A 24,642-nucleotide genomic window follows, 5' to 3' on the forward strand; every position below is an offset into this window, starting at 1 on the left:
TTGCAAGGAGGAATGGGCAAAAATTTAAGTCTCTCGATGTGCAAAACTGATAGAGACATAACTCAAGCGACTTACAGCTGTAACCACAGCAAAAGGTGGCGCTACAAAGTATTAACTTAAGGGGGCTGAATAATTTTGCACCAGAAACGAAAACCACGAGGAACCCGAGGAGGGAAGAAACGACAGAAAAAGGAGAAGAAATCAATAAGCAAAGGTATTTTTAATTTAAGCGACACACAATTTGATGAGGAGGAGTTGAAAATACTAGATCTGGGGCTCAAATATGCCCCAGGGAAGAATCTAGATACATTTGAGGCCTACATAGACCTCAATAAATATGTTAGAAAGTTAAACATCAAAAAACATTTTACATTAAAACAAAAGCAAACACAAAGATCTACGCACAGTGAATATAAACACACGACTTTAACCCCAAAAATCCTCACAATGAGAATCTGGAGGTCTTTAAACGGATGGTGGAAGCAGATATTAGAGCATTAAAAATTCAGAACAGAAAGGAAAAAAATATGGGATACTATCAAAAAACTGGAAAAAAGAAAAGGAGTGGTAATAAGGCCAGCGGATAAAGGAGGAGGACTGGTGATTCTAAACAAAAAGGACTATGAGGAGGAAATGGAGAATCTTCTTAATACAAAAGACACCTACATCAAGCTGAAGGGAAATCCAAAACAAGCATTTGAGAAAACTCTACATAAATACGTGAAGAAGGGGAACGAGCTGGGGATTTTAAACAATAAGGAAGCCAAGTACATTTGCCTAGAGAAACCAAAGACCCCAGTCATCTACTATATTCCAAAGATACACAAAAATGATAAGAAGCCACCAGGCCGCCCCATTGTAAGCGGAATTAATTCTGTACATTCAAGGTTAGGGGAATACCTTGACCAATTCCTGCAGCCTCTAGTCCCAGTGGGTAAATCCTACCTAAGGGACAGTAAGCAATTGCTCGCCGAGATTAAAGATTTGGAAATAGAGGAGAGTGACATCCTGGTGACAATAGATGTCAACTCCCTCTATACAAACATCAAGCAACAAGATGGCCTACAGGCAGTGGATTGGGCCCTTCACACCCACACGAACATGAAGGAAGCACAGATTGGATTCATATTGGAAGGATTAAAAACAGCAATGGAATCCAATTATTTTTGGTATAAGGGAAGTTATTTTGTACAGAAGAAAGGCGTAGCCATGGGGGCTAAGTATGCCCCCAGTGTGGCAAATGTTTTCATGCAGAAGTGGGAGGAGGAACAGGTGTTCAGTATACCCAGGAATGAGTTGAAATACTACCGCCGATACATTGACGATATCATTATCGTTTGGAAGGGAAACGAGGATTCCTTGCAAGAATTCTTTGACGAAATCAACACTAACATGTATGGCATCACTTTTTCAGGAAATTTTCACCGTGAACATATTGCGTTTCTGGACTTAGAACTAACCAAAAAAGATGGCAGACTCACCAGCAAAACATTTTTTAAGAAAACCGACAGGAACGGGTATATTCCTAAAAATAGCTGCCACCACCCCAAGTGGTTAGGCAACATCCCCAAAGGGCAACTGATGAGGATCAGGAGAAATTGCAGTGACCCGACGGATTTTGAAACGCAAGCTGAGATATTGATTGACAGGTTTGTCGAGAAAGGATACAAACGCAGTGAACTCATCAATATCAAGAAGATAGTGGAAAAAATGGATAGGGAAAACCTGATAAAGGATACGCCAAATAGAGCAAATGGAAATAAGAACACCGAGTTTGCTTTTCTAACAGGATATAACACCCAACATAAGGCCCTAGAGAAAATTATAAGGAAACATTGGCCTATATTGAAAGCAGACACTACTTTAAGAGATATCCTCCCCACAAAACCCACTTTCATTTATAGAAAAGCACCGAACCTGAGAAATCGGTTAGTGCACAATGTCATTGACCCTCCAAAGAAAATACATCTTCCAACCAGTCTGAAAGGTTTCTTTAGATGTGGAAAATGCTTACCGTGTAGAACATCAAGGGAAAAGAAAAGAAAAACAACATCTTTTACGGCACAAAGTACAGGAAAAGTCTATGAGATCAAAGATACCATAACGTGCACAAGCACGCATGTAACCTACGTGGTGGAATGTCCATGTAGGTTACAATATGTAGGCCGCACCACCAGACCCCTTTTCGTCCGCATAAGGGAACACTATGTCCGCAGTCTCTGACCATCTCCTGTATCATGTCTGCAGTCTCTGACCATCTCCTGTACTATGACTGCAGTCTCTGACCATCTCCTTTAGCAAGTCTCCAATCTCTTACTCAAACTTAAACACATTGCTAATAATATTAGCTATCTATTTATGCTGAAGGTAGGACTGTGCAGGGGAGGCAGAGAGTGCAAAAGGAGGAACTGTGATTAGAGAGGCGGGGGAGGGGGCAGACGGCAAGGGGCACTGTGATGGGGGGCTGTGAAATTTGTGCAATAAATATTCTTGAAAACATTACAAATTTCTGTGGGTGTTTTTACATTTTAAAGTTTGGGGGGGGGGGGTGCCAGATATAGGATCCGCCCCGGGTGCCAAATGCTCTAGGTACGCCACTGGAGTCTGCAAAAGACCTGAGACTGGGACGGAGATTTGTCTTCCAACAAGACAATGATCTAAAACATAAAGCAAAATCTACAATGGAATGGTTCACAAATAAACATATCCAGGTGTTAGAATGCCCAAGTCAAAGTCCAGACCTGAATCCAATCAAGAATCTGTGGAAAGAACTGAAAATTGCTGTTCACAAACGCTCTACATCCAACCTCACTGAGCTCGAGCTGTTTTGCAAGGAGGAATGGGCAAAAATTTCAGTCTCTCGTTTTAACACGTTAAAAATATCCGTAAGGGGTTTGATAAACACAGCCTGTCACGACATTTCAAGACTCATCATTCGCAGAACCCCACGGGAATGGTTTTTTATGCCATAGACAAAATAAAGAATAACTGGAGAGGAAGTAACAAGAGAATAGATGTATCTAAAAACAAAACGAAGTGGATATATCTGATGCAGACCCTTCAGCCTAAAGGCCTGAATATCGATATTGACTTAAACTGTTTCATCACCGATTTTTAAGGAAACCTCTCCGACCTACCTTCCTTAAGAAGCTTTTTCTAAGGAACATTTTTAAGAGCCTTTTTAAGAGTTTTAACAAGCTTTTAAGGGATCCTTAATTTTTAGGAGCCTCCTTTGACCTTTTCAGATCCTCTTTTTAGATTCTCCTTATTAGAAGCATTTTTGAAGTATCTTTTGAAATGTTTTAGAAATATTTTTAGTACCAACACACTCCTATTTCATCGTTTGATTTTTGGAATTTTTTGGAATTTTGTACTTTTTAGATGCAGTTTTAATGCATTTAATGCATGTTTTAACGCATCTAACTTTATCATCCTCCAAGATTCTATATGAAGTGAAGCCTTTTTACCATATTTAAATATTTATATCTTTAACTTCTCGCTGAAAATTCCTCATTTCAAGAAAGATATCCTCATGGGAATATCCAACTGCAAGTATCCTACCACCTTCAGTTTCACCAATTTATTACGTCATCCTGTTTTCATCCTATTGGGTATCATCTTTCAGTCTTTTAATTTTAATATATTTTTTCGTCTGGAACTGCATTATTTTTACCCATAAAATATGGGATTCAACCCAGAAAATACAAAGTCACAAGCAACATGGACTTATATCTATGGATGGACTTGTATAGAGAACTTCTTCTTATAAAGTTTTTATATATATATTTTTAGTAGTAAATTTAATTTTTTGTACGATTTTTATCTCACCGATATTATTATTACATGTATGGGCACTTTTATAATTTTTATATTTTTTATAGTCTATTAATCGCACAGACACTTGGGCCCACTATTAAATATCAAGAAGTCAACATCATCACCGAATCACTTTATCACTTAAACTATTTATTCACATAATTTATAATTTTTATCGGCAGCACTGATTATCGGCTCACCCCGATCAAATCAGACACATCACTGGTTCGCACAATATAGTACAAAACATAATGTATTATATTACAGGGTTTTAATATGTGGAGTCGTATTCTAAGTTTTAAATAAAATGTATGTTTATATATACGGCACACGCAACAAATAGGGAGTTCACATGATGAATTAAGCTGTTTAGGCTGCGGTATGGGTGCACCAAGATGGCCGCCGTGTCCGGCCTCAAATCAGTACACTAAGATGGCGCCGACCCAGCCTATAAAAAGACCGGGAGTAGCGATAGATGGCACGCTCCAGATGACGTCGTATGACGAAACGCGTAGGGCGTGGTTTGCGTACGTCAGTACGTTACTTCCGGGAACGGTGGTTTGAGCTGGTGGAACGCGGAAGCGACCCGGCGAACACCTCAAGCTGATAGTGAACTCCCTAAATGTGAGTGGATGCTACGTTGTTTTACCCTAACAAGGATATACTACGCAATGGAGGCTTGTTTTCTGTTCTAGTGACCAGGGAGTGCTGAGCCACCTTCCTAAGAGTGCGGTAAGCAACGGTGCAATCGGTGGTACACCCACTGGCGCCAAACTTTGTTATAGCACGCAATCACACACGTGGTTATCAATAGCACTCAGCACTATATATGTACACATGTGTTTATATGGTACACTGAGCACAGCCCATGCGAATATATAAAAAGTTTTACAGCACGCAGCACTTTGGTTTAAGCACTATATGCACTTTTATATGTTTTATATGAATTATACAGTGTATGGAATTGCACAGACATAATATTTATGTGGTAGCGCCGGTCCCAACATCACTTGCACTTTTTACGAATAATTTTGCACGCCCAATTTTTCAGTTTTTTATTTGTTAAAAAAGTTTGAAATATCCAATAAATTTCGTTCCACTTCATGATTTTGTCCCACTTGTTGATTCTTCACAAAAAATTACAGTTTTTATATCTTTATGTTTGAAGCCTGAAATTTGGCAAAAGGTCACAAAGTTCAAGGGGGCCAAATACTTTCGCAAGGCACTGTAAATGAATATAAATTTATTGTCAGGCATTATTGGCTCCTTTAGCGCAAAAAATGCTCAAGAAAAATGTATCTATTTAAATTCTTTACACTGGTTCGTTGCGCTTCCGTTGTGGTGTTAGGGTTCTTTCACACTATGTTTGTTCTGCATTTTTTCCTTGCAAGAAAAATGTTTCCCTTTAAATCCTATGGGATTTTCCCCACCACTGCGTTAGAGGTGCAGTGCGTTTAGAAAAGTCGTGCATGATGCATATTTGGTGGAGTTTTGAAAACCGCACCCAAAACGCAGCTTCCCATTGAAATGAATGAAAATTGCGGTAAAAAATGCACCGTGATTTTGCATTTTTGGCACGTTTTTGAGCCACGTGTCCATTTTTCACAGATGCAGGCAACCCAAAAAGGCACAGCAAAGGTATCTAAAACACAGTAAAATCATATATCGCATATGCGTTCTTTTGCTAGAGCAGTGTGAAAGTATCCTTAAAGCGGAGTTCCACCCTGGAATTAATTTTTTTTTTTAAAAAATACCCCCGGGACAGTCAGGGCTAGTGCATTCCACAATGGATAGCCTCTGATCTGTCCCGGGTTGCACTTACCTGTTAGGACAAATACTTACCTTGAAAACGTCTTGTCCAGCGCTGCCATCTCAGATGTGGGCAGCTTGAAGCCAGCGAGATCCTCTTTGGCGTCCTCTTCCGCCTTCTTCGGTCCCACGATGCCCTGCGCCGGCCCCGCCGTCACTTCCGGGTCGCGCGCGTCATCCCTCTACAGCTTCTGGGCATGCCCAGAAGCTGTTTAGAAGGAGATGACGCGCGCGCCCCGGAACTGACGTTCAGCTCCCAGGAATCATTGCAGAGCCAGGAAGTGACGACGGGCCGCGGCCGAGGAAGGAGGAAGAAGGAAGGGAGGTAAGTATATTTTCTTCGCTACGAGGTAAGTAAAAAAAAAAATGCGATTATCCATTTCTTTTTCAGGTGACCCGGAGCGAGAAGATGGAGGTAAGTATAAAATTAGGGTGGAACTCCACTTTAAAAATCCTGCTTGCTGCATTTTTTGTCAGTTGGAAAAAAAATAAACGCACCAAAAATGCACCTACTCGTTGAAATGCATTGAAAAATCAGCAAGAACTCCTCAATAACGCACCCGTCTTACGTTGCTGATGCAGTTTTTAGGTCACATGACCTATGAAAAACACACCATAAGCACAGTAAAATAGTGGCAAATTTTAGCAAAATCACAGTAAAATTACAGCAAAATCACAGTAAAATTACAGCAAAATCACAGTAAAATTACAGCAAAATCACATGGGTTTTTGGCGCCATTATCCGCACCTTTTTCTCTTAGCTGCAAAATGCTGATAACACCATTTTCAGTATGTTTCGGCTGCCGAAACTCACTGCAAACCTGACCTTTCAAACATACTAAATTTATCTGGTTGTCATGCTGGTCCAAATGCTTCAATATTTTCTCATCACTGACCCTGAAGTGCAGAGAAGAGCAACCAAACTGATAAGAGGCATGGAGGAGCTCAGCTATGAGGAAAGACTAGAGGAACTGAATTTATTCTCTCTTGAGAAGAGGAGATAAGGGGGATATGATAAACATGTATAAATACATAAGGGGTCCATATAGTGAACTTGGTGTTGAGTTATTCACTTTAAGGTCATCATGGAGGACAAGGGGGTACTCTTTACGTCTAGAGAAAAAGATATTTAATCTCCAAATACGGGAAGGTTTCTTCACAGTAAGAGCTGTGAAAATGTGCAATAGACTCCCTCCAGAGGTGGTTCTGGCCAGCTCACTAGATTGCTTTGAAAAAGGCCTGGAGTCTTTCCTAGGTGTACATAATATAAAATGGGTACTAATATTTAAAGGTAAAATTGATCCAGGGAATATCTGATTGGCTCTCGGGGGATCAGGAAGGAAATTTTTCCCTTGCTGTAGCAAATTGGACCATGCTTTGCTGGGGTTTTTCGCCTTCCTCTGGATCAACTATGTATATTGGATTGTATGGTTGTGTTTTTCTCTGTTTTTTGTCTTTTACTAGTTGAGCCGGATAGACTTGTGTCTTTTTTCAACCTCACTATGTAACCCTGAACATGTAGGCAAACCAGGAGTATTGATTTTACTTGATGCCTATTTGTTCTGAGTCACTGATTCAAAGACAAAGCTCCAATACAGAGCAAGACAATTGTTTTTTTCCATGGCAGGTCAGTAGTACCAGCCTGCCCAACCTATTTATTTCGCATAGCACAGGTTTCAGCTTAGGGAATCAAGGTCATAAACAAGATAATATACTAGAAGCAGGGCTGTGACATTCTAGTTTACTTTGTGACTGTACACTAACTGGCCAATACAGATGAAGCAAGGCTGAATGGTTCAACTTGCAATTCTTTCTACTATTAAGCAATGTTGACTTCATTGTTACATAGAAAGACAGATCATCATCAGAGACAGGGAGGTGAAAACCTCAAATGCTGAATCAAATGTTGGTTGCTTGTTAATAAAGTAGTTGTAAAACTCTGAAATGAAAAATGAATAAAGTATATCCTTCTATAGTGTGCAATAGCCTCAGTCCAAAACGCCTAGTGTCATTCCTCTGTTATCTGAAGGAGTCACTTCACCAGACAATCATGGGAGACACCCCTCTTTCCAGCACACAGCAAGTGATTGGACAGCCTCAGCTGTGCATGTTTCTGTATGGGACTTTGTACAGGGGTGTGTGATCTTTCTCTTCCCTCAGGTCTCAGATTACACTCAGCTCTCCTCTCTATGCTGTGTAGTGTGTGATCCCTTCACCTGCCTGCTGGAGCTCAGAAATGCTGTGTATATTCTTTTAACTGAAGCCTGTATAGCAGGGTCACAACTTAAGACCACAACTGGGAAATATATGGCGCTCTCAATCTATAACAAAAAGTGCCTGGCCTTCACGGCAGGATCCCCAGGTATTTTTTGAATGAAAGCTGTGGAAATAAAAACATTAAATGTGAATTTTGATAATACATTAACATTTTAAGGCTTATATAAGAATTAAGTGATTGGGTTTAAAGGCAGGAAAATGCAAAAATCAGTGCCCTGGCAAGATCACTCACCTCAACATAGTCTATTGGTACAAGTCCCCTATCACCTTGATTATTCTTTGCTTCAATCCATCCTCCGCCAACATCCTGCAAGAGAAGCCATTGAAAAAAATCATGTCTATAAACTTCCAAACACATTTGGCTTACATAGTAGTACATTAAAAAAAAAATAAATAAATAAATAAATAAATCAGTCAGTAAGAATTTTAACTGGTAATACAATATAGTCCCTGCCTGCCACCTGATTAAAAAAAACAATATTCCGTAGGCTGCTAATGCTATACACTACTACCATGCCAACATCAGAAAGTCCCCACAATTTACCTCTTAGTGTTTTTAAACCGCAGACATGAAATATGAACAAAGCATATCCCTATGATGTGTACTTGTCTCAATCCAGAGCACTGAGTGTCATTTCTGTCCACTACCTCATTCCTCTTCTATAACCATGGGTCAATTCTGACGAGCTTTCCAAACCCCAAGAGAAAAATGGTGGCAGGGGAGGGCACAGCATGTGATTGACGGCCTAAGCTCTGTTCCCATGTGCTGTGTGAAAGGGGGTGTGTCTCTTATATCCAATCAGCATTCAGAGCTCTCCTCACTGATGTAACTTCAGCTCCCCGCCCCCTGCTTTTACAGCTGAAAGATCCTGTGTAGATTTTGCACTTTGAATGGATGTAGGGGGACAGACTCTGTAGATAAACAGGTACCACGTATGAAGGAGGATTTGTTTTATCTCTGTGTATCACCTGAGGCCAGTCACTTAAAAAGTGTTAGTAAACCCAGGACCATACATTCACTATATCTGATCTCCCCGAGAACACAGAACATGGAAATGCAATTATTTTAGTAAATATAAACTCCTAATTACTTTTTCTCATCAGCAGTATATAGCCGTCTTCTGACTTCTATCAGTATCTGGTTAAAGCTGGTAGGCGGAGATTTCATTCTCCTCTTACTGTCCTATGAGGCTGCATGACCTCTGACCCTTTGTCTGGACAGTGCTGATTGGCCCTGTGCTGATCACTTGCGCTCGCCAAAAAAAAGAAAAACAAAACTCCCTAGCTATTCATATCAAACTCAGCATGTACAGAGTGCCCCCAAGGCTCTTTTCTATCAGCAGATGGACTGTGGAAGAAGGGGAGGATCAGAAAAGACAGGATCAAACCGCCTTTTTACACAATGTGGAGGATTAATCCCTAAGGTTCCACAGTGAGTGTACCAAGCATGCTTTACTGTATACAGGCATACCCCGCTTTAAGTACACTCGCGAGTAAGGACACAGCTTGTTCAGCTTGGCATGACACTACTCCCGGTTTTTAGCATTGGCGTCTATAGGAAATCTTGGTCAGCTTGACATGGCACTGCTCCCAAACCATACTTTGGGAGCACCGAGAGGGGACCCAGGACTACAACATATCCTGTTTGTGGCTGGCCAGCTTGCATAGGTAATCTACTATGTCATAGTCCTGGATCCCCTTAACATGCTCCCCAAGCTTGGTGTCCTTGTCACATGGTTTGGGAGCAATGCCATGTCAAGCTGACCAAGATTTCCTATGGAGCTAGTGTATTTACATGCATTGAGAAAAGAAAAAAGGGATTGCTTCACTTTAAGTACATTTTAGTTTTACATACATGCTCTGGTCCTATTGTGTACTTAAAAGTGGGGTATGCCTGTATACACACTGACTTTACTGTTGTGGGTTTAGTAACACGTTAACTTGGCCTATGTGAGGGTTTACAACCACTTTAATGCACAAATTTCCCATGACCCCCTGCAGCAAGATTTGGCAGGGCTTTCACATTTCCTTTGGAAGTGATTTCAGCCTCTTGGCAGTCTGTTTTATGCTTACAGGCGTTTCCAGTAAGGGTAGTACATAGGTGTAAATGTATTCCTTTGTCAATGATCACTTAAATGCATAAAAAAATAAGAAAGTTACTAACGTCCCATATAAAGAAAGGACATGTACTTTCATTTGCAAAGATCCCAGATAAGGGCATTTGTCCTTATCTGTGTTTGCATAATTACAGGCCCAGGAACAGGGGATTTCAGGAGGCTACAATGCTGATGACTTCAGAGAGCTAGGAGGCCTAACACAGAAACAGCTTAAAAGAGAAGTATTTTTGGCAATACTTCTTTTCTGGGTCACGGGGATGTACTTACTTGTGCTCTTCTGTGACCCAGAATCAGATAAAGCTTGCTGTCAGCTGATGTGCTCCTGCCCCCTCTCCAGACCAGCACTCCAGTAAGCTCTGGAGGAGCAAAACTAAGAGCCGGTGACTGCCAGTCACTGCTCTTAGCTCCGAACTGACCGAGAACCTCAGTTCTCTGTCTTAAAGCCAACGGGGGACAGCTGCAGCAAAAAATCTACTCTACTTTTTTTGCTAGAAAGTTACTTAGAGCCCCCAAACATTTTATATATATATATATATTTTTTTTTTTAAGCAGAGGCCCTAGAGAATAAAATGGTGGGTGTTGCAAATTTTTATGTCACACGTTTTTTGCGCTGCGGTTTTATAAGCACATTTTGTTTAAAAAAAAAAAATACACTTTAATAAATTAATGTGAAAGATGATGTTACGCTGAGTAAAAAGATACCGAACATGTCATGCTTTAAAATTGCGTGCACTCATAGAATGGCGACAAACTATGGTACTTTAAATTATTCATAGATTATCTTCATTGTAACAACATACAAAATGTAAAAAATAAATAAAATACCTGATCACCCACCCCCCCAGAGTAGTACAGTGTTACTATGGTAACACTGAACCATTCTGATGACAGGATGTAAAAAAGAAAAAAAAAAAAAGTTAAAAAATTAAAAAAAAGTGATTAAAAAAAAAATTCTGATCACTTTCCCAGAGTAGTACAGTGTTACTATGGTAACACTTTGTTGCTCTGGTCACAGTATGCAAAAAAGAAAAAAAATTGTAATAAAAAAGAAAAAACAATTATACGTTTTTTTTTTTTTACATACTGTCACCTGTCAGTGTCTCTGATCACTTCCACACCAGTCATATGATGACGCTGTACTGCATTGATGACAGTATGTAAAAAAAAAAAGTGAAAATAATTTATTAAATTTCTTCATTTTCAAATAAATTGTGACAAAAAATTACAACTTCAAAAAGCTCACCATGTCTCTTACTAAATGCTGTATACTGTCTACTTTCCAAGAAGGGGTTATTTGGGGGGTATTTGTGCTGCCCTCGCAAATTAGGGCCTCAAGAAATGCACATCAGAACTGATCAATTTTCAAAATATATAAACCATAGTTTGTAGACTCCATAACTTTCACACAAACCAATTAATATACACTTATTGGATTTTTTTTTTTTACCAAAGACATGTAGAAGAATACATTTTGGCATACATTTATGACAAACTTTTAATTTAGACCCCGTTCAGACTGCGGCGACACGACTTGGTGGCGCGACTTCCACGGACTTCATATAATTGAAGTCAATGCAAATCGCATCCAGGTCGCCCCAAAGTAGTACAGGACCCTTTTTCTAAGTCGGAGCGACTTGTGTCGCTCCTATTAGAACGGGTCCTGTGCTAATCAATGGCGAGCGACCCACCGCGACTTGTCAGGCGACCAGGTCGCCTGACAAGTCGCGCTAGTGTGAATGGACCCTTACTGGTCATGTGTAAACCCATAAAAACACATTAACTTGGAGCAAAAATCTAAACACAAAACAAGCACAATATTTCCCAGATCAATTTCTTCTGTGTTTACCGTATTTGCCGGCATATAAGACAACTGGGCGTAAAAGACGACCCCCTAATTTTCAAGTTAAAACATAGATTTTGGGCTATACGCATCCTATAAGACTACCCCCCCCCCTTCTGTACGGTTGCGGAGTATAAAATGTGATTTATAGGGACGTTTGTTTTGGACAATGTAAAGTACGATAGTCCTCACATTTTTTACTTTGCTACGGTACATCCATTATTTTGCACATCCAGCGGGTTGAGAGATTATTAGGGACACTCATTTTCACCTCACATTTTATACTCGTATAAGACGACCCCCCTATTTTTGGGGAGGTTTTTAGGTTAGAAAGTCATCTAATGCGTCGGCAAATACGGTAAATATGCAGCCACCCTGCCTTAAAGAGGAGCCCCAGTCTTAAAAGTCAGCAGCTACAAATACGGTAGCTGCTGACTTTTAATATTAGGACACTTACCAGTCCAGGAATTCAGCAGTCTTCACCTGACCCATTTTTTTCAATCGACTACCGGGTGCTGCTGCATCCTTGCGGCTTCACTGCCGGTTCCGTACTGCACATGTACGAATCGCGCTGCGCTCTATGAATGGGCTGGCTGCGTGGAAAGGGGGGCTCAAATTTTGCAAGAAGTGGGAGTGGGTACCTATCAAAACCAGGTTCCCAGCTCTTCCCTCCCCCCAAAAGGTGACAAAAGTGGCAGCGGGGTGGGAACCTATGAGGATCCCCATCCAACCCCCCCCCCCCCCAACCCCCCCGAGTCCTGTGTGAGTTATTTCTTCAACAATGGGTGGGAACGTTCTGTAAACTCATAGAGACATATCCCAAGCGACTTACACCTGTAATTGCAGCAAAAGGTGGCGCTACAAAGTATTAACTTAAGGGGGCTGAATGATTTTGCACGCCCAATTTTTCAGTTTTCTATTTGTTAAAAAAGTTTGAAATATCCAATAAATTTCGTTCCACTTCATGATTGTGTCCCACTTGTTGTTGATTCTTCACAAAAAGTTATAGTTTTATATTTTTATGTTTGAAGCCTGAAATGTGGCAAAAGGTCGAAAAGTTAAAGGAGGCCGAATACTTTCGCAAAGCACTGTATATATAAATATATATATATATATATATACACACATATATATACATATACACATACATACACACACATTTTATTTTGTTTATAGCGCACAAAAAATAAAAAATGCAGTGGTGCACAAATACCACCAAAGAAAAGCTCTATTTGTGGGGGAAAAAATGACATGAATTTTATTTGGGTACAGCTCTACATGACCGCGCAATTGTCAGTTAAAGTATCACAAAAAGTGGCCTGGTCACGAAGGGGGTTAAATCTTCTGGAGGACAAGTGGTTAAATAAAAAGCTTAGCATGGTCTTGCTATTCTGACGGATATAGACCAGAAGTATGATAGAATCTGGCAACCTTGGGTTGACAATTTTCTTCCCCCCAATTTCGATAGCTCCCTATTGCTGCCCTGAACCAAACCTGGGGACCCAATACCTCCACTCCTTATGAACTGGCCCCCCGGCGATCCTTTCCCTTCCTCTTCCCCCTACTCTACCCCTTCCCCTTTTATCCTTGTCCCCTCTTGTTACCCCTTCTCCCTGTTCCCCCTCCCCCCCCCACCCTGCTTCCTTCCTTCTGCATACATATGTTGTAGCACCGACAACGTCGGAGTTTGTTCTACCTTGTCATTTTAACTACAGTTTACAGGTTACCCGTTTGACTTGCTCCCTCATTCTGGCTGACTGCAGCCCATGTTTTTCCTCTTTGGTAGCTACCTGTGAGGTTCCCCTCATCCCCCTGCCTCTTCCCACACGATACGGTAGACTTGGGTACTGTTCCCTTTTAGTTTAACAATTGGCTGGTTTTGCCTCCCCACCTAGGCACAGTGTGCTCCCTATATGGGGTGCCGGTGGGTTGGTGATGCCAATCACTACTCTCTCGTGACCACCCATTTTACCGCCCCTAGTTTACTAACCCTCACAATTTGCTGTAGTTGCAGTTATTGGTCATGCTCTGTTACCAAGCTTTGTTTACATTACCTTGCATTATTCTGTATGTCAAACGTTGTTACTCACTTGCATTATTCAATAAAATACTTGAAACAGAAAAAGCTTAGCATGGTCTAAAAAGTCAAATTTAGACTGAATTTATTTTGGTTTTAAAATTAATTTTAGATTTAATAAACATAGTTTAAATTGTATAATTATTGTTACCAGGCTTCTTTAAGTTGATCCTTTATTACTAGGAAATGTAAACATTAAGGGGCAAAATGCCTCATTTTTCTTGCGCCAAAAGTATACCGCAAGCAATTAAAAGCTTACTACAAGTAATGGTATAATGTTTCTTGTTCAAGTAATTGTTCGGCAGCTGTGAAGAAATCATCCCAGGATATTTCTTATTTGTTTCAACAATAAAAAGCATTTAAACAATAAGTATTGAACTATGACCATTTACAAGTATCATATGTCTCTGACTCAAGGTGTGTAGTCTGAAATACGTCACAATTGATAAAAATAGAATGTAAAACTATCACATGCCTCCCATACAGTATGACCTAATCTTAAAGAAAAAGATTCCTACATAATTATATTTTTTGTTTCCGCAAAAGTGAAGTTGAACTGATTCTGTAGGCCAAACGGTTTTCTTTAATAAAAATGCTGAGTCTGCGCTTAGTGGACAAAGGAAGCAGCTAGCACCAGAGAATAATATACCCAATTCCCCTCAGTGTATGGAAAGATATATGGGTTAAAACTATAGGAAACCCAATTTGCAGGCGCTGTCCTTAGAAGACAACTAAAACACCAATGATTTTACAAAAATATGCTGTATATAGACCTTGGTGACCCTTTAAGCGTGAAAACACTTTCAATTTTACAAGAAATTTTAAAAAGACCAGGCGCTAGTCTCTTAGTGAATATTCACAAACAGTCCCTACGACATTAAAAAACTGACAACTAAGAGCCCATTCACACTAGCGCGACTTGTGAGGCGACTTGTGTGCCCTCAAGTCGCCCCAAGTCGCTTGACATAACAAAAGCAATGTTAATCAATGAGTGCCGTCTTAATTGGCACTACTGAAGTCGCTCCAACTTCAGAAAAGGGTCCTGTACTACTTTGAGGCGACTTGTGATCCGACTTGTCCCATAGACTTCAATGGGAGTCGCCTCCTTGTCTTATTTGAAGCGACTTGTGATCCGACTTTCCATAAAAATGGTCCTGAACAAGAAAAAAAGAGCATTTTTCTTATAATTTTTATTAGCACATGAATAGGTCTTCTCTCCACCTGGCCGTTTTTCTTGCAGGCATTTATCAGGCATTTTTGGAGGCAGGCATGACCTTTTTTTGGATTTAGTGTCTGGGAGGTCTAAAAAATGTCCCTGTGAAGTTTCATCTCTGTAGCATGTCCAGAACCAGAAAAAAAAGAGCATTTTCTTATAATTATTAATAGAGCAGTGTGGCGGCTTCTCTACACATTGCATTTTTTATTGCTGGCATTTATCGGGCATTTTTTGGGCGTCTCTGGAGGCAGGCATGTCTTTTTTGGATTTAGTGTCTGGGGTGTCTAAAAAGTGTACCTGTGAAGTTTCATCTCTGTAGCATGTAAATGCCAGCAATAAAAAATGCAAGGTGTAGAAGCCGCCACACTGCTGTATTAATAATTACAAGAAAAATGCTCTTTTTTTATGGTTCTGCACATCAAAGTCACACTCTAATTCACAATAGTGTAAAAGTAGACTAACGCTCAGTTTCCACTAATGCGACTTTGGACACAAAGTCGCATGACAAGTCATCGCCCATTGATTTCAATAACATCCATTCCCATCTATGCAACTTCGAAAAGGTACCTGCACTACTTTCATGCAACTTTGATCCAGAGAGGGTAAAGTTGGATCAAAGCTGCATGCAGGTCGCACTCTAGCCTGGTGGCTATGTTTCCACTAGTAGGACTCTTAAGTTGTGCCATTTAGAGTGTGACTTTGAGTTCAGCTTTGATCCAACTTTACACTCTCTGGATCAAAGTCGCATCAAAGTAGTGCAGGCACCTTTTCAAAGTCGCTGATTTTCAAAGTGGCATAGATGGGAATGGGTGCCATTGAAATCAATAGGCTGTGACTTATCATGCGACGTTATGTGTCCAAAGTCGCATTACAAGTCGCAGTAGTGGAAACGGAGCCTAAAACTCATTACTCACATGTAATGAGCAATATAAACCGATCTGTATCCTTCTAAACTTTTAAAAATATTCCTTCCTTTGTATCTTATTTCTTTCATATATTGCCCCGGTCACTCTCTCTTTTTATCTCTCCCTCTCTCTTAGAGGCTGCTGGCCTAAAAGAGGCTATGAAGACAGGAGGAGATCATGATGAAGGATAGGAGGGATGGGAGGGATAGGAGGGATGGGAAGGATAGGAGGGATGGGGGTGGGGCTGAGCAGGTCTAGGCATGCCTAAGAAAGGCCGACAACCTTTTCAGGAAGTGAAAGACAGATTAGCAAATTCAGATAAAGGGAGATAATGTTGTCGGTGAAGAACAGGCTGTTTATATAGAAGAAGCTGTTTGTCTAAGACTTTCTAAGCTACACAAGAAGCTAGCCAGAAAATGAATAATATCAAAGATAAAGATATTTAGCATACTATTAATAGGGAAAATTTAATTATTGACTGGAGTTTCCCAGTTTTTGGTGACAACGCTGCACAGTACAGTAGTCGTCCTAGGACTGGAAGTATGTTAGAATTTTTTTTTTGTTTTTTACTAATAATGGCGGCGATCAGAGACCTTTCGTGGGACTGCGATATTTCAGCGAACAATCGGACACTGACACTTTTTGGGAACCAATGACACTAATACAGTGATCAGTGCTAAAAATATGCACTGTCACTGTACTAATGACACTGGAAGGGCGTTAAACATCTAGGGCGATCAAATGTGTGCCTAACCAGTGTTTTGGTGTACTATGCTAGGAGCTTTTACTAAAGGAAATCATGGATTTTTTTTCCTTGCTTTGCTGGTAAAGAAAACCCATTACTTCCCCGCTGACAGGACAGAGCTCTGCCTTGTTTACATAGACAGACATCTGTCTTGTGTGTCTTCCAGACGATCAGCGAGTGCTGGCGGTCATCCATTGGCTGGCACCTGCTGATTGGCATCTGCTGTGTATAGTCACAGCATAGCCGATGCATGCCAACGACCTAGAAGTACAGGATCACAAATCTAGTAGGGGATCTGGGGCAGCAGAGGCGCCTTGTCACTGTGCATGTCAGTGATACGGTTGGCAAGCGGATAAGCTCCGACTTCTGATGTCTAAAGCATTCATTTTCCATAACCCCACTATGGGGTACCCTTAAAAAGCTTGCTCCTTGTTTAAACTAATACTAAATACACACTGATTAATTTAAATTGCCCCTTCTATTTCTGTATGTAGATGATGGTATTGTAAATATAAAAAAAAAAAAAAAAAACATCCAAGTCCCTTTTTCCTAATAGATATACAGCTGTCACATGACCCAGCTCTTTCCCAGCCTGTCTGCAGGGAAACATAAGCAGGAGGAGCTTCTATTCCTCTGCTGCTGGTTAAAAAAAAAAAAAAAAGTCTTTGGGATACAGAGTAAAAATAAAAAAAAATGATATTAACAAACTTTTTAAATGGTCATACAAATGTATATTTGAAATCAAATCTTTATTATTTTTGGCAAAAGCATGGAACATGGCGTGGGCGGATTTCCGCTAGTCACATGGCTGTGTCACGCCCCTCCAGTCTGTGTCTTAGAATAAGAGGAAGATGAAGCCTCCATTATTCTACATGTAATATCCTGTCCCCATTGTATTTAGCTGGTTAGTGGGCATGGAGGAGGAGAGAGGGAGTGGGCTGTTATTTACCACTGGGTACAGTATATGCCTACATGTGCGACTATAGATAATTGGGCTGCTCAGATGTGATAGGGGGAAATGCTCAGCATAGAAACTCACTGAAAACTGAGCATGTGCAGTAGCTGCCAACACTGCTCTGCAAAATCCCTAGCTGCACTGGGGACATGAACAGAAGGGGGAGATAGAGAGCAGAAGGATCAGCCTGGCTTTTTTCAGAATACAGAAAACAACTCTTATAGTGCTTGAGTGAGTATGAACAGTATGTAATACACCATTTACTGATAGTTTTTTATGATGTGGGTTTTGAGACACCTTAAGGGTTGCAACGGGTCACCTGATTGGTGCACAAATAAAGCTGTTTTTTGGCCTACAATGTTTACTACTATTTTTTTGCACTTACTATTTACTCATATTATAGTGCACTTTATTGATACGATTATTAGCACAGTATTTTGACGTTAATGTGTTTGAGTACTAATTAGCACTAGAGCTTCCGCTGCTGATCGCATAGTCTATATTCTATTGTGGTAATTTTTACATTGTTTACTAGAAGCTGTGATGAAACAACTCCTCCAGGATTATAAGGGCCCTTTCACACAGGCGGACCGTTCAGATCCACCTGTCAGTTTTTTTGGCGGATCTGAAAGGTCACCCCCATGCATCCCTATGGGGCATCAGATGTCAGCGGACATCTGATCCGATCCGTCAAATCTGGACGGATGGAAACCCTATTTTCCATCCGTCTAGTGGATCGGATGAGAACAGACCGACGGTCCGTTCCCATCCGATTCCCCCATAGAGATGCATGGGAACCTGACAGCTGTGTCTCCGCACACAGCACGGAGAACAGCTGTCATCCTCCTGCTCAGCGGGGGATCGGCAGATCGATCCCCCGCTGAGAAAAACGGAGTCCGTCCGACGGACTCCATGTGTGAAAGAGCCCTTATTCATCTCAGTGACTAAGTGCCGGTTCACATTTGTTGCGATCACAGACATCGCATGTAATTCGGAGCGCACTGCTCCTAAAATTGCATGCGATCTCTGTGCGGTGCAAATTCAGCCATACAGTTTGTATGGCTGAATTCGCACCGCAATCGCACCTAACTCGCACATGACCCCTTTTTTGGTCCGCAGCAGAATCGGATCGCATGGTGGTATCTGATCTGGGGGTGTCGTCAACTTTTAATTGACTCCCCCAGCGTATCGCATATGGCAGTGTGAACTGACAGGGGTGTGGATGCGATGCGGGAACACGTTGTGTATTCGCAGCGTTCCCGCATCGCAGGACATAGTAACTGTCAGAAACAGAAACTCATGACAAATCCTATGGTGGCAAGGGCATTTTTAAGAAAATCTGATTTAAAAAAAAAAAAAACTAAGAAAAATGTTAAATCTTCATAATTCTTTTATAAATCTGTGTTCTTGTTGGATAGATATCCCTGGTCTCCTGGCCATGGAGACCACCTATAAATCACATGGACACTTTGCCAGTGACTTGAATTGGTGGCTGTACGTGGCACCTGCTGCTTCCTGGGTGCAGGGATTTTAATTTGAGGACTTTGGAACTAAAAAGAATAAGTGCATGAGGCCTACTGCTGTGCACTAAAGATGTTACTGCTTTAGCAAAAAAGAAATGTAATGATATAATGGTGTGTTTTGTAGAGTAAGAGAGGAAGTTTGGGAATTCCTGGTATGAGTCATCCTACGCAATAACCTGGCATGCAATCAAGTTTTCACTGCCCCAGTGTATATGTGACATTAGCTCACAACTGATGGGACAGCAAGTTCAAGCTTATGAATATCTGATATTCTCAGAGCTTTACCTCTTTTCTACTTTTACCACAACTAGTGGTCGGGGCTGCTGATGCTAGAAAACACAGGGCCCCCATACAGCCTACCTGTACAGCCCCCCCCCCCCCCCGAATATATCAAGACAACATTTTCATTAAAAATATACTAAAATGTTTATTAGCGGACGCAAAAATAACAGAGAACCTGTGTGAATTAGCCCCTTTTAAATTGTGTTTTACATATTTTTTTAATGTATATATATTTTTTTAAATATTGAACATTTTTACAATTGTTTTATTTTACAATTTTTTTACATTTTTTTGTACAATATTTAATTTACATTTTTTTTTTTTTTACAATGTTTTTTTACAGGACAGGGAAGCCTGCAGTGCTGCAGAACGGGGTGGGGGGAGGCCATGAATGGGGTCACACGGGGAGGGGGGGGAGGAGATCAGAAGCAGGCAGAACAGGAAGGGGGATCAGTGTCAGAGAAGCAATTACAGGAAAAAAGCCCTGTGTCTGTGTCTCTCCCTGCAGCAGCTGAAAGCTGACAGGAGGGGGAGAACCTGACTTTCAGCTACTGCAGAGAGCCGCACAGGGCTTCCTTCTGTAGCTGCCCTTCCGCCTGACCACACTGATTCCCAGTGCTGTTGGGGCCCCCCTGTGTGCCTGGGCCCCCTACAGGAGGACTGGCGACCCCCCCCCCCATCAGCGCCTCCGCTGGTGGTTATCATATCTCAGCTGTGTATCCATGTGACAAGTCTCCTCTAAGCATTCCTTTGCAAAAGCAGTAAAAGTGCCCATATACATTAGATGCACACAGTAGATAACTCTGCTTCACACTATGTGCAGTGACTGGGGTTTATTTCTGCACCTGATAAACAGTCATCACAAGAGTACATAGGAAACAATTGTTTTCAATGTGCCCCATTCCCACCACAAAGCTGATGTGTTTTGCGGAGTGGAAAAATGCTGACATACTGCAGTTTTCCACAGTGCATCGAATGGCACTGCAGATGACCTAAATGGAACATAACTTTGTACACTTAACCGCTTTCATACCGGGCGAATTCTGACATTTCTCTCCTACATGTGAAAATCGTCATTTTTTTTTTGCTAGAAATTACTCAGAAACCCAAAACAGGATATATATATTTTTAGCAGAGACCCTAGGTAAGAAAATGGCTGTCATTGCAATACTTTATGTCACACAGTATTTGCGCAGCAATTTTTCAAACGCAATTTTTTGGGGAAAAAAATACTTTCATGAATAAAAAAAAAAAAAACAGTACTGTTAGCCCAATTATTGTTGTATAATGTGAAAGACGATGTTACGCCAACTAAATAGATACCTAACATGTCACGCTTTAAAACTGTGCACACGCGCAGAATGGCGCCATTCGTACTTTTAAATCTCTTTAGGCTGCGCATTAACATTTTTTACAGGTTACCATTTTAACCACTTCAATACTGGGCACTTTTACCCCCCTTCCTGCCCAGGGCAATTTTCAGCTTTTAGCACTGTTGCAATTTGAATGACAATTGCGCGGTCATGCAACACTGTACCTAAACCAAATTTATGTAATTTCTTTCCCCAGAAATAGAGCTTTCTTTTGGTGGTATTTGATCACCGCAAGGTTTTTTCTTTGTTGCTAAACAAATAAAAAAATGACCGAAAAGTTTTGAAAAAAAAAAAAATGGATTTTTGTAAAATCTTACCGTAAAATCCTTTTCTCTTAGCTCATTGACAGACGTAGTCCTCGGTGATACAGCACCTTCGGGTTATGTTGCCTCCACAGGAGTAGGACTAGACAGGAAATAAAATGCTCTGGCCACACCCTAGGGGCAGTCCCAGAGGGTATATCCTCTCTCTCTCTGCCTCAGCAAATCAGTTATGTCATAAAAGCAGTCTTTAGAGAATTTAACCCAACCCAACTCCAAAACAGAGGGGCGGGTACTACGTCTGTCAATGAGCTAAGAGAAAAGGATTTTACGGTAAGATTTTACAAAAATCCATTTTTCTCTATCGCTCATTGACAGACGTAGTCCTTGGTGATACAGCACCTTCGGGAAGTCCCAGAGCAGTATCCCAACTGAGGGGTGGGAAAATGGAAATCAAATCCAAATCTAGAAGGCCCAACCGGTGCCAACTAGAAGTTTACAATGCTCATCCTTAATGATGAGACTCAACAAAAAAATTTTCAAACAGAAAAAAAAACCCTCGAGGTAGACCACCGCTCTCCTCAAATTGCGGCCTGCAAAACCTTGCGGCCAAATGAGGCATCCGCCGATGCCATCACATCAATTTTATAAAATTTTGTAAAGGTATGTACTGACGACCAGGTGGCCGCCTTACATACCTGGACCACTGACGCCTGATGGCGAAAGGCCCAGGAAGTACTGAGCGCTCGAGTGGAGTGCGCCCTAACAGGGAACGGAGGACTCTGACCCTTAATAGAATAAGCCTGTACCACCGTCTGTCTAATCCATTTGGCAATCGTCGCGGCAGATGCAGGCAACCCCTTTCTGGGGCCATCCGTGATCACAAAAAGTGAATCCGTCTTACGGAACGATTCCGTAGCTTTCAGGTATACCCTGATTGCCCGAACCACATCCAAGGAATGCAACGCATGTTCCCGATGATGCTTGGGCTGAGGACACAAGGAAGGTAGTACAATATCTTCATTCAGATGAAAATCTGAAACCACCTTTGGAAGAAAGGATGGCTTAGGGTGAAGCACTACCTTATCCCTATGAATCACCAAATATGGGGACTGGCATGATAAAGCAGCCAGTTCTGACACCCTGCGTGCAGAAGTGATAGCCACCAAGAAGGCCACCTTCTGGGATAATGTAAGCAAGGGAATCTCCCTGATGTTTTCAAAGGGAGGTTTCTGTAGAACCGACAGAACCAAATTAAGATCCCAGGGTGGTAAGGGCGCGCGGACTGGTGGAGCCAGGTGCCGCACCCCCTGGATGAAATTCCGCACCAAGGACTTGGTAGCTAAAGGTTTCTGAAAGAAGATTGCTAATGCTGAAACTTGACCCTTGATGGTGCTCAAGGCTAGCTTCTGCTCAACCCCTTTTTGCAAAAAGGCCAATATTCGAGTCACCGAATAGGTACGTGGAGGAAATCCTAAAGATTCGCACCACGCGATATAAGTCTTCCATGTGTGATGATAGACCTTGCTGGAAGTCGCTTTCCTTGCTTTAATAAGGGTAGGAATGACTGAAGCTGACAACCCTCTGTCCTTCAGTACCTGGGTCTCAATGGCCAGGCCATTAAAACCAGCGACTGTAAAGCACAATGGTAGATTGGTCCTCGAGACCGCAGATACTCCCTGAGACGCAGTTCCCACGGAACGTCCGCGACTAGCAAGTCCAAGTCGGCCAGGCCGGCTTGACGAGGCCAGCCTAGAATTTCTAGGACCACTGGCACTGACGGGATCTGAACCAGGCGTCCCTAGAGCTATCTGGCCCCGACCATCCGAGAAAGTCTGGTCGTTCTCTGTTCCCACACATTTATCCGACACCTGATTCCTATCAGGAACGGTGATCTCTCCTGGTTGAATCTCAGGGACCGAAGTCACCCGGCTAGAGGCTTCTTGGTCTGTCTGGTCAACCAGATCTGATTCCTGTGGGGAATTGAGACTAATCTTAGGAAAAGGTAAAGTAAAAGATCTGTTCAGGGAACGGTGACTACCGCTCCCTGTAGCACTTAAATGTTGGAAGGGAAGAATCGCACCGGTAGTAGTAGTCGATGCTCGATCTAATGTCCTGAAAACCGGTGAAAACGTCCCCCCACCCTCAAACCGGGTGGGGGCGCACCTTCAGGCTGTGTAATCCTTTGCTTCGGGTTTGGCTGAGTCGGTCCTCTGTTTGTCCGACCAGCCTTTCTTGAACCCTCCTGGAGGAGTCTTGCCTTTCCCGCTTGTTCCAGCCGGGCGTGCGAACCCTTTATGGGCGGTAAAGAAAGGTCCTCGCTTGTTGCGAGGTCCCTTAGCTTTTACAGCCTGTGGCAAGAAAGTGCTCTTGCCCCCAGTGGCATCCTTGATGATTTCATCTAGGGTGGCCCCAAATAGGCGATTCCCCTGAAAAGGGAGATTCGTCAAGGTCTTTTTGGAACCTAGGTCAGCTGACCAGCATTTTAACCACAGCACACGTCTGAGTATTACTGCTGACATAGATGCATGCCCTAATAGGGGAGTAGTATCCAAGGCTGCGTCACAAATAAACTGTAGCCCTTGTATAATCTGTTCCATCCAATCAGATGTTTCCTGGGGAATATCTTTTCCCCTAAGGTCTTGGCGTACCAATCTCGCCCATTCCGTAAGTGTCTGGGAAACTAGACCAATAACAATTACTGGTCTAAATGCTGACCCTATCTGCTTCCATCTTCCGATCAACCGGATCCTTAAAGGACGAAGTGTCCTCCACTGGGATAACCGTGGCTTTATTCAGCCTGGAAATAGGTGGATCCACCACAGGTGGTACCGTTCATTTCTTAATTAGGGATTCCTCAAACGGATAGCGTCTAGCAATACGCTTGGAAATAGTAAAAGGTACGTTTAGAATGCTCCCATTCTCCTTTAATTTTATTACCAAAACACTTGGGTACAGGAAAAACCTTCACCGTTTTGATGGGCTTGTTAGTACCAAAGGGAATCTCTGTTTCAGTTGCCTCTGCCGGTAAAACCTCAAGTTTTAAGGTTTCCCGCACCGCCACAACTAGTGCGTCCACCAATGCTTCTTCCTGAATTATGGCGGAAGAATGAACGTCCTCCTCACTGTCTGAGGGAGCTTTACCTGAGATCACAGCCCTTGCAGAGGGACCTGCAGCTGCAGTGACCATCTCTGAATCTGAGTCAGAGGTGTCAGATATTATAGGGGTAGGCGGGGGTCGCTTTCTTGACCCCCGTCCCTGACAGGCCGCCTCCACCCGAGCCACCATAGACTCCAAAAAAATGCATCCATGCTCTGTGCACCGGCGGGTCCCGAGGCCCCCTCGAGGGAAACAGGTGGGGGTACTTGTGTGGCAGGGTCCATGATTATTCCAGTAACTACCCGGAAAAATTCAATCCAAATTTAAATAAAAAACTTTTTTTTTTT

The 24,642-nt window shown here is 41.9% G+C and overlaps 1 protein-coding gene across 1 annotated transcript in view; it reads right to left on the bottom strand.

Moving 5' to 3' along the window:
• SNX9 (sorting nexin 9) overlaps nucleotides 1-24,642 on the bottom strand; it is a 250,147-nt gene that overhangs the window by 126,467 nt on the left and 99,038 nt on the right. Inside the window, exon 3 of the mRNA XM_082249824.1 lies at nucleotides 8,135-8,209. Coding sequence (XP_082105950.1) covers nucleotides 8,135-8,209 — 75 coding nt within the window. The remainder of the gene's footprint in view (nucleotides 1-8,134; nucleotides 8,210-24,642) is intronic.

This window comes from Pelophylax lessonae (genome assembly GCF_965119305.1).
Source record: "Pelophylax lessonae genome assembly, chromosome: 3".
Lineage (NCBI taxonomy): Eukaryota > Metazoa > Chordata > Amphibia > Anura > Ranidae > Pelophylax > Pelophylax lessonae.